Consider the following 16,312-nt stretch of genomic DNA (forward strand, 5'->3'; position numbering starts at 1 on the left):
TATATTTTACTATAGTTTTTATTGGTTATTATATTAGATAATACAAAAAATTTAAACAATGCTAACAACAACGTCGAAAAATATTTATACATTTGATAGTTCTGTTTGTGAAACAACCGAAGCGAAAAAGAGAAATTTAATCATTATCAAACTCTCAACAATTTGATTATATCTCTCTGTATCACATTGTAAAATTACATGTTACTGTGTGTGATGTATCTCTATAGCACATGTTAATAAATTATATTCTTTTGAACACCTTTCTATTTCACGCACACATAACATAGTCAAAATTTCTCATTACATTTTTCTAGTTGTGCGTGATTGCAATCTCATAAAATCTAAGAGGAAAACTTCTGCTGTTAACAGTTAACTATCATTAACAATTAGCATTGTCGCCTTTCTTAAAAGAAAAACAAATATTTCGTTTTACGAGATGATAATATTAATACATAATGTTATAAATTACAATTAATATTGTGAATATTTACTAAATCACCAAATATTTTAGCTTCGATGATTATCAGATCCAATCCTGAGAACAAAATGATGAATTGATGTGGGTTTTTAGAATCCTTCAGAGGGAGAGAAACAGTGTAAATTCTATCACCTTTCAAATCCAATGTTCTTTTTTCCTGAAAACCTTCAATTCCTGAAACATAAAATAAATGTAACAGGAAAATTAAATATTATACAGTGTGGATAATCCATATTTTAATTTTATATGAATCCATACATAAGTCAAGAACATTCTCAAAAACGGTTGAAGCTTGATTTTCAAGTGTATCTAAGTTATATTCACAAAATGATTGACAAAGTTTAAATTATAAGATGATGATTTGTCTATTCCTATGATATTTCTTTTGGATTAGGTTAAAGGCTTGTTAGATTCATACGGAACTATGTCTTGATAAGATGCCTTTTGTTAATTTCTGAATGAGTTAAAAAAAAAAATGAGTGTCCTAGAGATACAAATACAGAATAAACGGAACAAAATGCAGAGGTAAGTACATCAACTTTATTTCACTCTAAGGCATCACTACAGCTTTCGTTTCATAAGACTGAAAATCCTGGAGGTCTCTACGGCCACTTAGTAACTCATCCATTAGCAATGATGATTACGCAAAATTTGCTTGTTTCGGACTGAATGCATCCCCATTTCTATATTTTCTCCTGTGATATTTGCATGTTATATTCAAACTAATGCACCAAGTAAATTAAAAGTAACATACAACATTTAATTGTATGTAATAAGAAGTTTATCTTCTCTATTCACGAATTTAACATGCAGAAAGGGTTTTTTTTTTTTAATGTAGAAACATAAATTAACAATTTATTTTTTAAATATGAAATTCTCTGTAGGTATAAATGCAATGAAAGAACTACCGCTCATGCCAATGACAAAAGTACCGATGCTTGGATGAATTTCTACTAATTTACACTTAGTACACAAGCATTTTACACTAATTTGAGAATCCTTTGCTCAATGGAATACGTCCATGGATTCATGAGAAAAATGACCTCACCGTTTGGATTAAATATTTGCTTTTTATCTCCGTACTATTGATCATAAAGAAATACATTGAATATGGTATAGCATTTATTATCTATCTATCTTTATATATATGATGGATAGATAGATAGCTTTTCTTAAACTTCCGGTGCTAAGAAATATACGCCTATAAACACATGTTTATAATAGTCTGTTTGAAATATAACTGCACTATCTCATCAACGTTATCAGGTTGTGGATTTCTTAATTATTTTTTTGCTATTTATATCTTAGTTATCACATCTGTATTAAAAAACCTACATCTTATACAAATTGGGTTTAGCAATTGCACAATATTAAAAGACTTACCAATAGCATCGGAGATATAAGCAAGTTTATATCCCAACTTCAATGTCATTTTTCTTGTGACTTCATAGATGGATATATTTAAAAATAGTTCCATTGGATTTCGAGTTCTCAAGGACAATAGAAATTTATCCAAGCATGGGCCGTTTACTATTTGCGTGAACGATAGTTTTTAAACTTCCAAACTATGCTATGTAAGAGTGTCGGAAGTCTTGTAGAACGACTTTATCTGTCCGTTCGTCCGTCTGTCGACAGGTAGAGCAAAAGCAGTAAAAGATATCGAGAAGCTGTCTTTTGTAATCGATTCAGCATCCCAAGAATGGGTTCCATTTCTTACGTTAAGCTTGATTAAAACCAGAAGTGGTCTGAATTAACCATCTCCGGTTTCAATGTTTATCACCACAGAACGAAAATGGCAACAGTTATCGAGAATATAGCTTGCCCCTTAAAAAAAAAAAAAAAAAAAAAAAATCAGCGTCTAAAAAAAGCATAAAAGCATATCGAGACTATTCACAACAGTTAACCAAACCCAGAAATGATTAATTTAATTACTATTACTTCTATTTTTTTCAATTTCGATTTCTGTATAGCAAAAATAGGGGACACCGTAGTGTGGTGGACTCATGTCCGCGTGGTCCCAGGTTCGATTCCCGGCCAGTGCTTCCCAATTTTCGTCGTGCACCTAGCGTTGTGACAGGCACTAGGTCTAGAAAGCTCCTGATAAGCTTGTTAGAGACAGGGCGAACCACGTCCAGCACGTCCAGCCTAGCGACGAATACGTGGTCAGCCAGTCACTAACAGATTGCGTTAGAACGGCTCAGACCTACAAAATGAGCTATTACCAGGGGCGCCCAAAGAAAATTTTCTAGAGGGGGCCCTCCATCTCCATGGTCGCTGTATTACGCCTGGTATTTAAGACATATGGTTTACTATATTACGTATACATTTTCGTGAGCCAAGGAGGGGCCCGGGACCCACCGTGCCCCCCCTTCGGGCGCCCATGGCTATTACCCCAAGTGTTTTTGGTTTACATAGCAAAAACGGTAAAAAAAAAAAAATATCGAGATGCGGTTTCTTGCAATCGATTCAGCTTTCCAGGAATAGATTCAATCTTCTCCACTAACTGTATTCAAATCGTAAGTGGTTCAAATTAACGACCTTTTCCCAACCTTTATCACCGTAGAACAAAAACAGAGATAGCGGGTAATGACTTTTTGATATGGACTCTGCGGTCCATTTCATATTTTCACTTTTTAAACAAGTGATTTTCATTTCACAGTGTAAAACTACGATAGATTTCCAAATCAATACTCAAACTTGAAGTAGTACATCCATAACTACTATTTACAATAGAGGAATAAGACCAAAGATAGAACCTGTTTTTCGAACGCTCTCTTCAGCTTAATATGCTGTGCACTGACTACTAAGGTATCTGTATGTTCTCCAAAATCGCCACAAGTTTTCACTTTAAGGTTGGTATTAACCCAACTCAAACCACACAGACTATACCACAATTCACTTCTACTGTGCCTGGACAATTTATTGGCTGTGTATTAGTAAGCATCTATAACGACTAACACACAGAAAACATACGTACAACCATACGTTTTATACCAAATTATCTCAAAAGATCACAGTTTTCATTAATACAAACCTGACTTACCCATGCACAACAAATGTAGCTTAAACTATGTAGAGTCCAGTTGTGATTAGATTTAGCTAATACCAAATGGCTTATCTGGCTAGTGCACCGATGCTAAGCCGGAATCCTAGTTGACCCTCTCCCTAACTGCACATTTTTACTCTTTTAATTATATTTTTACGTGATTGCAATGTTTATTGTAAAATATATCAAATAAATTAAGAATATATGCTCGTAAAACTTTATAGAACTGCTTGAATATTTGATTCTTGTCTTGGATCAAACGGAAGTACATATTTACTTTACTGAAATAAAATTTCTGACGACATTTGGTTTGATAGCAATATCAGAAAATGCAAATATAGTGTTTTTGAGTTTGAAATCATTGTATTTACTAACTGCAAATTTGTAATGGAAAGTGCATTGTAGTAACAAACTCACCATCGTATCTGAAGAGTCGAAGACAGCAGTCGGTTTCCAGAACTAGTAAGTAAAGCTGATCCCTACTAAGTCGAAGCGATTTTACGCAACAAGGGTTGGAGGTTAGAAGCCTTTGATAAAGCTTTGTATCGTTTGTCACATCAAATATCTGTAACGAAAATGTAAACAACATATAGGGATAGATACTTCGTACTTTAAATGTATATCTTATACTGTAGAGTAAAAGTTGTGTAATATTTAACAAGATATTTTTTTTTTTTTTTTACGAAATGCTTGAACCTTTAAATTTCTCTTAACATACGAGAAATACGAAAAACACTTTAAATAAGATATATAAAAGTTAACTATACGAGAATCTCTTGTCCTTGAAGATGATTATTATAAATGGCTTTATAAATGTGTTGTCAGGTGTAGACAAGAACAATTGTCCAACGCTCACTCACCTGAGATACAACAGACTTCTTTTCCCTTTTCTCTTCTTCGTTACTCAAGCTTTACTCAGAAATAAAGATAAAAGCGGCTATAATTACTTGCATGCTGCACAGGTAAGAGAGGCTTTCCTTTACCATTTCCCAGGAGTTAAGTCAGGAATCGAGTTGGATACTCTGTAGATGGTATCGAGTTCCCCGTAATATTTGGGTTGTAATTACATTGAAGGTGGTTCAGTGGTTTACTCCTGGTTCGATCCCAGCCCATACCAAGTGGGATTTATAGTGGACAAGCACCTTATGCTCGAGTTTTCTCGGAGTTCTCGCGTTTCCTCCCATCCTATTTCTTCATTTTATCGATTATCGTGATCACTGTCCCTTGATACTCGGAGTATATTAGTGAGACATTAAACTGAAAGAAAAAAGTTTCCCTGAATGAAAGTAAACAGTTTTGAATCAGTTTGGTCTAACTACAAGTTCAGTGATGTTTCTCACTCTTTGTTGACCGTACTAAGGACCTTTGATTGGATTGCCAAAATTGTTAATCGGACCAGTGTCTCAGTTCATGACGACGAATAAAGTCACGGAGGCCATACGAGGCTGAACACATGAAAACTATGAGTAAGTAGTTGAAGGTGTTTGCTGAGGGATAGTATGTTGTGCAGTAGTATCTTTCTTCGCCCCTATTGTTCCGATTAAAATGGAAGTTGATAAATTTGTCATTCATGCAGCGCCGAAACTTTTTCAAATGCTTGCTTGAACAATGACCGCAAAGCAGTTTGAACTAGGTTTGCGAAACTTGCATGAAGAGAAGTAGTTTCTGACGAAAATATCGGTAAAATTTTCCTTCATTTCTTGTCTCTTACGTCACAGTTATATGCGAGTGGCATTCAAAAGTGTGTTTTATGCTGAAAAAAATGTTATATAAGTGTACGATAATTACGATAAGAGTAAAAATTAGTTATGTGAAAATATTTTGTTTATATTAATCAATTTATACTGATGCGAATGAAGTAAATATTGACCGGGTTATAGTTCATGTAGTATATATATATATATATATATATATATATATATATATATATATATATATATATATATATATATATATATATATATATATATATATATATTTAAATACTTGGTTATACACTAAGTGCAGCACAACTGGGTCATGAAATTCGCAAAGAGGGAAAGTTTAACAAAAAATTCTCTACAGATCTCTTCTCTATATTACAACTGTATCCAAGTATATATTTTAAACGTCTGTATGTACTATGCTGAAGGAAACTCAGTGTGAATTAGAGGGGGCTAAAATAGATCCACTAAAATTTAATGTGATTTTTGTGGCAATTAATAATGCAATATTTTTATTTATGTATTATTTTGTTTGTTTATTTGGGAAAATAAGGAAATGTAAAGTAATCGCTGTCAAAGTGAATGCAGGCTTATTGATGGTGGATGTTTAAAACTATTTTTCTATCGTGAAAAAATTTGATGACTGAAAATAGTTGATTTTTTTCTTTTACTCTCTTTCGATAAAAAAAAATATCATATATGAAATCAATACTCATTTTTGTTATCCACAATTTTTCGTAACTTCCTTTAAAAGAGTTGTCCAAAACAAATCGTAATAAGTTACTGACAATACATGCACAACAAGATCAGAAGTTAGTTATTACAAGTATGAGTCATAAGTCTTGCAATGTTCGGTACACAACATACCTGTATTCATTACAATACAATGAAAGCAAGTTAACATTCAAAGTATAGTCTCCCGTGTTGGACTGTCTGCAGCTACTTTCTTGCCGTTTCCAGATTCCACGTCGATACCACATCTTATCCTTCTCAAAGAAGTCAGTCACTACTGTTTGATGAAGCGTCGTGATTTCGGAAGTGCTCCATGAAGCGAAATATGTAGTAATCCGAAGGAACAAGATGTCAGGACTAAATCTAGATGTAGCATCAATTCGATGCCATCAAGTTCCTGAATTTTTGTTTCCTTTTCTTTAAATAATGTGGGGCTTTGCGTTATCCTGTTGCAGGAGGACGCGCTTTCGGTTCACCAATGCAAGATATTTTTGGTGTAGTGCAACGTAATCTGTTCCAGCCATTTGGAATAAAGGTCAGCATTGATAGTACGATCGTTACTAACGAACTGGAAGTGAATTATCTCCTCTTAGTTTCACCACATACAAAACAAGCTAGAAATGGACGTTTGACGACAGGTTCTGGAATTTGGTCTTTGCTCTGTTTTCGCATATTCGGATTTCGGAAAAACATCCAATTTTCGTCGCATGTGATAATCCATTTCAGAAAACATTCACAACGCGGATTTTACAGCAACATACACCCTTCTCTGTTCAACTCGTCTAGCACAATGCAGCAGCTCCTTATGGTTTTCCAAGTTTTTAAGGGTGATACGCTACAGTGGGCTGGGACGTGTCGATTTAGTTTGACAGTCGTCGTGTACTGATGAATGGACTTTTCTCAATGACGTGTCGTGACCTCAGAATCTGTTACCCTGAGACGGACGGGCCTTAGCTGATCTCAGACAATTTTTACAACCTGCACGAAATATCCAGAACCAACAAGTTTCTATGCTGTATTTCATTGTACCTCCTCCTTTCGCATGATAAATATTCCTTGGGTTGCTGCCGCAGCGTTACGCCCGAGTTTAACCTCATACAGTAACAGGTTACGTTTCAGATGTTTATAAGCATTTATCTTTACTGCCTCTAAAAACTAACTGAAGATACTGACGAAGTCGCGACCTCAGGTTAAATAGTCCGCTTGTCACACTATCTTTTGGGCCAGTTTAATCTTGTTCTTATTGTCGATCATGGCGTATGCATGCATCTGCTGTTTGGGTTGTGGAAATATTTCAAGACATACGAGTTACTCTTGTAAGTATCGAAACTGTTTTACATATGAAGAATTTTTTAGTCCGAAATTTTCAAACATTTCTAATGACGAGTGCCGAAACTACCAAAATGGCTGTTGGAAGTAGATAGCAAATAGGGATACAAATATAAATATGATTTAAAGAGCAAGAGTTTAGTGAGTGTAGAAGAAATTTCAACAATCATTTCCACTCAGTCAAGTAGTATAACTTAAAATAATAATAGTTTAAGAACTTTAGAATAGTATAATTACCTCGATAAAATCATTCCAACGTGAAATGGTAGGTTCATTATGAACAATGGAAACTGAGAATCTTCGGTCACCTACTGTGAATGAAATACCATCCAGGATGTCTTCGTTTGGCGAAGACTGCCTCCTTGCTAATGTCCTAGAGGTGCTTTCGTTGTTAGACAAGGGATTCAAGGGCTCTGAAAATTAGCCATTATAAGCGACAAATCATATTACATCCATGATAGTACTAAGAATGTCAAGTTGGAGACTTTCATTAAACAGTGAAAGTCATTAATGTAATTACGTGGAAAAGTGAGCTTCGTTGTACTACATTAATTGAAAATCTTAACTTCAAAAACCCTGAATATCAGAAAGTGAAAGATATTAATTGAATACAGGTATAAAATGTTAATATTGTATTTAAGTTATAAAATATTTGAGAAAGCAGTCTCAAAACGCTTAGTAAACATTAAAAATAAATAAAGTAAAATTTGCTAATTAAAGTTGAATTCCAAATGCCTTCAGAACACATGAACTACTACTTAAATTACCCATAGATTGGTTTGTAACTAGTCTCAAAGCGTTTAGTTTGTGTTTACGAGTACGCTCAGAAATTTTATTTGAATAATTATACATTTCAATACTTTTGTAGTTTTATATTGTATTATATTATACTACATAACGAACGTCTCGAGACCAACATACAAAGAAACATAACAATGTGAAATGTTGCCAACTGTAGGGACTTTTCAGACGTTTTTGCTAACCGTAAGAAAATAGGTATGGATCTAGTTGACTAGTAGGAAACTTATGGATTTAAAAAACACTTAATGAATAAAGATAGAGCGAAATGAATCGCCATTTTGGTAATGTTAATTGAGCAATATTACCATGTTTCGCTCTATCCTGACAAATTTTAATTGTAGCCGAGTTATCAGCTCTAGAATCCATCCAAATTCCTAAAAAGATTAAAATTCCGTAGAATATGAATTAACTGAGACAATTTCCATTATTTTGAGTGATGCTAAAAGAAAAATATAACTGGAGCCAGAGCTTCTAAATTTACTTCTAGTTATAAATTTATCTGAAGACACAAGAAAGAGACTGTAGAACTTTTGGCATAATGAATCAGCACGTATCTCTTCACAACCAAAGTATTATACAATGAAGGTTGCTTGTTTTTCAAGAGATTGGAACCAGTCACTTAGTAGTACTGCAAGAGAGGTCTGTAAAATGTAAGTGTACCTTTTAATGCTTTTTTCAAGCGGACAAAGCATATCAATGTGTAAAAAATAAAATGATCTTGGTGAGTAGAATTGCATATTACGTAATTTTATGTAGCAAAATTATGTATAATGTCATTTGTAATGCATGATCATATATTCAGTATCAACATTATAGTTAAAATTCCCCTAGGGACTTTTCATTGAAAAAAAAAAATAGGAACATTTAACTTACTGATAGGGGCTTAACCAAAACATAGTTGGCAACACTGGTAGTGTGTAATACCTCTATTTCATTATCTTCTACCGTCATCACATTGTCCTCTAACAATTACTTGTCTACAAATAATTTTATTGTACAAAAATAGTCCAGAAGAAAAAATTATCATACATTCCTTATTCCGAACTTTCTCATTAGATATCATCGCAGTTTCAATTCCCTAAAGGAATAAAGATGGCTTATCTCATACTCGCCATTTCACCCGAAATTGAAAGTGTTTTCCCTCCCCGTTCCAAAATCGTATACTAAAGGTTATCCAGGCTTTACAAAATCATTACACACACTGGGCTCTTGAAATACCTTGACAAAAAGTAATATATAAATCTGCCTTCTAGTTAAATAAATCTACTTTTCCAGATAAGCATTCCAATCTCAGTTATATTAAGTGTAGGGTGACCAGATGTACTGATTTTCGCAGTACAGTACTGTTTTCAAAGAGTTGTCCTGCTTGTTACGAAGACGCCTAGAAAATCGAGAAATGTCCTTTTTCAAAGCATCCTGCGAAATGTCCTGAGTTTACTTATTTGCAATATTTTAATGTTTCATACTTTATTCACAACATTTTCAATCACAAACACACTTTTCCTGAATGATGAGCTGCTGTTTTTTTTTATTTATTTATATTTTTTTTAACACTCCTCAAAAGATAAGGGAAGGAGAATAATCAACAAACCATTGTTTTTACTGAGAAGGGCTTGTTGAGGTATCGGTAAGCTAGGAAAGGTTTCTTTTTCAACTTACGACAGTGATGCTAACCAAGTTAAGTAGAAGTTCTCTCGTGCTGATCTAAATTTTCCCTCATTCCTTAAAATAATCCCACGCTCCGTATCGATTAAAAAAAAAAATCTTTAGTCCTACACGAAGGTTCAGTATACGTTCATAAAAATAAACCACTTTGTCATTCATGAAAACATTTGGAGTTGTGTTGAATTCCTTCAATACTTTTGTTTAGTGCTTTCTTTTTAACAAAAACGAAAAATTAACTTAAAGTTAACGTTAAATGAACTAAGGGCATGCGTACTGCCGACAAAGTAAACTATCATATACTATTATACTTGTGTCCTACTTTTCGCTTGTCAGAATCTGGTTACCCTAATTAAATGTTGCGAACAATATTTTGGCTATGTCCCTTATTATACTTGTGTCCTACTTTTCGCTTGTCAGAATCTGGTCACCCTAATTAGTTGTAGAGACATAGCCAGACTATTGTTCGCAATATTTAAGTTAAAATGTCCCTACTTTTCACCAAAATGTTCCTACGCACAGTATTAGTTTAGATATTAATACTGATTATATGGTCATATATTACAAGTGCTACATGTGACTGCTACATAAAATTATGTAATAGCCTATGTATTTTTATTCATCAGAAGTTCTTTATGCATACTGATGCTCTTCCCTGTCCATGATGATTTTTTTTCTGAAAACATTGAAAGGCTGGCTTGTATTTCACATAGCGATCTTTTCTAGTACAATTGGGTTCGAATCTCGTGAAGAACAAATAACACTAGAATAGATTGTTTTTGGAAAGATGTGTCTTTATCTATTATGTCAAAAGTACTGGAGCTTCTTGTGCTTTAAGGAGGAAGTTATAACAAAATGAATTAATAAGCTCTGACTCAATTTTGTTTCTATTCTTTGTTCCAGTGTTAATCAACATAGAGTAAATTCGTAAATCAACTAATTCTACGATATACGTATTTCTTCCTTTTTGGAAGTTAGAATCTGAATCTGACTAGTAACTCAAGTATAATTCCTACGATTTGTCAGGATAGTGTAAAGCACAGTGACATTGACCAATTAATGTTACAAGTATGAAAGTTGATTGCACTTAATTTTTATTAATCAAGTTCAAAAAAAATCCCTACGTTTCCTACCAATTTTCGAGCTATGTCCCTACGTTCAGCAAAAAGGTCTGAATGTTCCTACGTTTAGGGACATGTGTCTACAGTTGGCAGCACTGGTTACATTCTTAAATGTGTTCACTGTCCAGCTTTCTGTTAGTGAAAGTCTAACCTCCCTTTTGGTCAACATCAACCATCCCATTTTGACAATACTCAGAATCCTCGTCTGCGTGTTCCGTAACACATGATCACATAAAACTATTGTGGTGCAAAAAAACAGGATGTGCTTTGCAATTCGCTCATTAATCTACAAGATATCAATGTACATAATTATAAACTATACTGTGTGGATGTGGAAACTCACATTAGATATTGAATTATGTTACGTGGTAATATTATAAGATCACATGAAGCCTTCAAAACACAAAAGAAATTATCAGAACTACCAGACGAAATAATCAAAGAATTCACTGCACACCATTATTTAGAAAATTAAATGTGCTTACCTCTTGCATTATACAGTTTAGTATGTAAAGCAATGGTAAACAAAACCAGGAAATATACAAAAATGTAAATATACATGGTCATAATACAAGAGCTAAAGAACATACATATGTTCCTTTATGTAGACTGGAAACCTCCAGGATTTTTTTTTCGGACATCCATTAAATTGTTCAATCATTTACCTGAGACTGATTAAAGATGTTAAGTTCAAGGCAGAAGTAGGAAAAAAATATTAAATTGTGCGTTTTACTTTGTCAATACGCTTCTAAATTAAGAACATGCATAATAATTTTAGAGTAACTACAGCAATTATCACGGTTTTACTTAATTTCATTCATATAAATAGTACTTTCACATGGTGTGATTAATTAATTATATGTAAACATAATACATATTAATCATGTTAATGTTTTCTGACATGCTCTATACCAAGGTGCAATTTCATATGTATTTGATACATGGTACGCAATGAATACAATACAAATCATCCCAACAATACACCCAAGTACTCTTTTTCATGTAAATATCCTCAATCTTTTCTTCAGATTTACCCATATCACTCTCCCCTTCCTTGGAAAGAAATGGGAAAATTCTTACACTACTATACTATCCACGGACCAGTCTTAGCCTTGCATAATATCTAACCTGATTATATTCACTCCATTTTCCGATAATCTATTGTTATATCTAGTTTTTTTTTTTTCATTGAAATTTGCATACATACCTACTTTTGGTTTTGTATTCTCATAACTATCATTACTAATTTTGGGGAGTGGTAATACTTTTTTCTTTATTAATTTATATTTCTGAATTTTATTTCTTAATTCGTCTTTAATCATTTTAGAAAATAATACGTATAAATAATTTTCGCTCTATTAACCCCTTGCGTTCCAGGTGTAATTTTCCTATGTGCGTGCTGTAATACAGTTTTCATTTACTTAAATGACTGTCTAGACCGTTGTATAGGGCATAGTTATTGTGCGGAGAACATTCACATTACTGATAAAAACAATTATTTGCATTGTGGAACATTTGGGCCGAAAAAGGGAAATTCTGAAGGGATTTTACCTGCTTTAGGTTGCAAAAGTGACCGAAGATCAAAGTATAACCTTAACAGTTCACCCAGTTCGTTATTTTGCCTTTTCATTGCTTTAAAAATTGCTTAAACAATAAATGCGAAGAAAGCAATTTCGTATATTGGGTTTTAAAAATATTATTTGAACTCAAATAAGTTTCTACACTTACTCTTTTCTAAGATTCGATATTGAGTACATTACATTCAATAAACAGCTCTTCTTAATCTGGTTGCTAAGCAACCATAAACAAAAGCGAATCGTTATTATGGGAAAAGAAAATTACAAGCTTGAAATATAAATTTCCAAAATCAACATTAGTGTAATATTATAAATTATTTCTTTTTCTTCATTCTTAAGCCCGATATATATGAATAAAAATATAAACAATCAAATAAATATAAATAATATCATTGCAAAAGGTTTTCCTATCTCGAAGTTGCTAATTGTTTATCGTCAAAACAAACACATCTGTGTTGTAATTGAATGCTTCCTTAGACCTACCATCTGCTGAGACAACATTTTTTGTCTTTTCTGCCTGTAAGGTGTTGTCACCTAAGGAGAAATAGTAGAACTAAAAGTCTTGCCTTGAATCCACTAACAAATTTCATCATCTCCACTATTAATACGATCCTTAATAAGGGTTAGGTTTTCATGACATCCATATGGATGTCACTGGTCCGAAAGGGGTTGATTACTTTTTTTTCTTATGTAGAGTTGAGTGTCTCTTTCAATACTGAGTCATATGAGACGTGGGCAACAGTTTAACATAGGATCCGAATCACGTGAGTTTCTGCCGGGGAATTTAAATTGAGTCTTGTAGTTCACCATATAGGTACGAGGAAACTATTATTCTCTGGCAAACAATATTATATACATATATATTGACATATTGAGAAATGTCCTTCATATATCCTTTCTATCCTTTGCTTTGTACTGGATAATAACTTGTCCAGGTCTGCCTCATAACTCGAGAGCTCTCATTCAGTGGAGAGTTCGTAGGTTCAAACTCTGCCGGCATAGACTTATATAATGCCTTGTTTAGAAGCTCGAGTAGTAGTTCGGATCCCACGTTTCGTCGTACGTAACCTTTCCGGTACTTAATTACGTAAACCACAATCAAAGAATAACTTGTATATTGAAATCTGTCTTTTCCATATTCATTTAACTTAATATATTAAAAGGGAAATACTTGCTGTGATCCATTTATGAACATACTATTGATTTTCAACAAGAAATCAATCATAATGTTATACAAACAGACTGTAGCGGTTTAGTAGAAAATAATATTAATTTATAATGAAGCAAAATAACCAGTCTTTGAAATATAATCTGTTAGTGTAATTATCAATTATTACATCACAGAATGTTATATGTATGTAGAAATTTTTTCTAAATTAGACGTTTAATGGAACGTCATTTCAGATTTCAGTTCACATAGAAGTGTTACTACGAATATATCACCTACTTGACATGTTTGAGAGTAAGTACTAAAATAACTATTCTGTTTCAATATCTCACTTTTCAATGTTTCAATGATTCCTTTTAATATTATGAAACCAATACTTTATTATAATAAGAGTAAACACAAAATATTGCTTCTACTAGAACTTTTTAAAAGTGGGAACCAAATCACTTTTTTTTCTTTTTCTAATCAGAGACGTAGTATTCTACACCCGAGGTTATGCGCATGGAAAATATACTTCGTCATGTGGCGGTAGCTATTAGCAAGAATTTTATACTTACTTTCAATGTAATTCCATTGTTTATGATGTTCGTCCATCCGATAATCTTCAAAAAATATATCTTCAATTTCTGTATTCCTTAGCTTTTGCACATGCTGAAAGTAAAATAGGTTACTAATAAATTACTGTTTACTGAAGGTTATATTCCCATTATTAAATAAGCTTAAAATGACAAACTAGAAAATTTATTACCTGCGAATATTAAGAGAAGCTTAGACACAATATTTAGATAGTTTCAATAGAAACTTTTAGTAAAGTTTCATAGTAGAACAAGCTTTAAAAAAAATCTGAAATTTTTATTTGAATTCCCTTGTTTCCGTCGTCAGTCACGATATACGGAAGAAAGTTAACGCGAAAACGAAACACACATCTTACTAGTCAAAATGAAGTACATAGATTTTGTAACTGCGTGTTACATAAACAGTGAGAGTATAATCACTGTTCTAGAAAACACTCATAGCTAATTTATCAAAACCTGCGACTGCTGTAAAACTGAAGATTACTTTTAAAAGTAAGATCCGTTTTTGAATAGGCCTCTAGTTTGAAATTTGCATACCCTTAAGAATAAGTGCACTCACAGGCTCTCGGCTTCCCTCGCGCACAATCAGACGCCATCTCAACCCACTGCGCCAGTCTGTATACCTTTTAGTGTGAGGTTAACATGCTTAAGAAAATCGAGCGACCCACAGACTGTGAAATATGGTCAGTCATCTGGTTCCTAACAGCGAGAAACATGGAAACTACGAATATTCATCCCCAGATATGTGAGGGAGGTGGTTCCTTAGTCTAGGGCCTAGGGGCATGTGGTTCCGTTGGACTCGTGTGCATGTGGTTCCGGGTTCGATTCCCGGCCGGTGCACCCCAATTCTCTGCGCCCACCCAGCGTCGTGACGCAAAGTGGAAAATGACGTGAATAAAAGACGTGACGGCCACTAACTAACTCTATGGCCTATGGGACCCGGAGGTTCAATGCCGCGTTCACAAAAGCTCTCCACTGACTTCTATCCTTAGCTAACTGCATCCAGTTTCTACTTTGTATTCCAATCTCTGCGAGATCCATCTTAATATTGTCCTTCCATCTGTGCCTAGGTCTTCCTAATGGTCGTTTTCCGATTGGTCTTCCAGTCAAGACTTTGAAAGCGTTTCTACTTTCTTCCATTCTAGCTACATGACCCGCCCACCTAAGCCTCCTAGACTTGACGACCCTAACAATGTTGGGTAAACTATATAAATTATGTAGTTCCTCGTTATGAAGTTTCCGCCATTCCCCATTCTCGTTCCTCTTGGGTCCGAATATTCGTCTCAGGATCTTGTTCTCAAATACTTTCAGTCTATGTTCTTCCCTCGGAGTAAGTGACCATGTTTCGCAGCCATACAAAACAGGCATGATTATCGTTTTGTATATTTTAAGCTTCAAATTCCTCGACAGAATTCGCGACGACAAGAGATTTTGAACCGAATAGTAACACGAATTCCCTGCTTTTAGTCGACATTTAATTTCTCCGTGAATATGATTTTCCTCTGTCAATATTGATCCTAGATATTTGAAACTATCCACTTTATCAAAAGTATTATTTAATATTTTAACGCATCCATAATTTGCTGTATTCCGGTTCCGACGCACTTCCATGTATTTAGTTTTCTCTGCATTTACTGTCCCCATGTCCCTGCAAGCGTTTAATAAGATCTCTGCATTTCTTTCTATTGTTCTCCTATCATCTCCTATTAAATTTACATCATCAGCATATGCCATAACCTAGTGAATACCGTTCAACTGTAGGCCCTGGTTGCTATCTTTGATTTTCCTTATAGCGTATTCCAGAACGAAGTTAAATAATAATGGCGACAACGCATCTCCTTGTTTCAGGCCATTTTCGACGTGAAAGCTCGTGGACAAAAATTTTCCTACCCGGACTTTACTTTGGGATTCATTTAAACATATCTTAATTAATCTAATTAGCTTTCTCGGTATTCCAAATTCTGTAAGAACGTTGTATAATGTTTCTCTCCTAACCGAGTCGTACGCCTTTCTAAAATCAATAAATAATTGATGTACCGGGGTATTGTATTCCCACTTTTTTCGAGTATTTGGCGAATGGTAAATATTTGGTCGATAGTTGATCGACTTCGTCTAAATCC

At 33.9% G+C, this 16,312-nt stretch overlaps 1 protein-coding gene across 1 annotated transcript in view; it reads right to left on the reverse strand.

Moving 5' to 3' along the window:
• Positions 1-16,312, reverse strand: part of fs(1)N (female sterile (1) Nasrat) — a 216,697-nt gene continuing 200,385 nt past the window's right edge. The window contains exons 29-32 of the mRNA XM_081772155.1: positions 14,175-14,268; positions 7,526-7,701; positions 3,942-4,089; positions 1-652 (exon numbers count right to left, since the gene is read on the reverse strand). Of these exons, the coding sequence (XP_081628281.1) occupies positions 459-652; positions 3,942-4,089; positions 7,526-7,701; positions 14,175-14,268 (612 nt within the window). The 3' untranslated portion in view covers positions 1-458. The remainder of the gene's footprint in view (positions 653-3,941; positions 4,090-7,525; positions 7,702-14,174; positions 14,269-16,312) is intronic.

The sequence above is a fragment of the Thermobia domestica genome, chromosome 9 (assembly GCF_964235325.1).
Source record: "Thermobia domestica chromosome 9, izTheDome1.hap1.1, whole genome shotgun sequence".
NCBI classification, from domain to species: Eukaryota; Metazoa; Arthropoda; class Insecta; order Zygentoma; family Lepismatidae; genus Thermobia; species Thermobia domestica.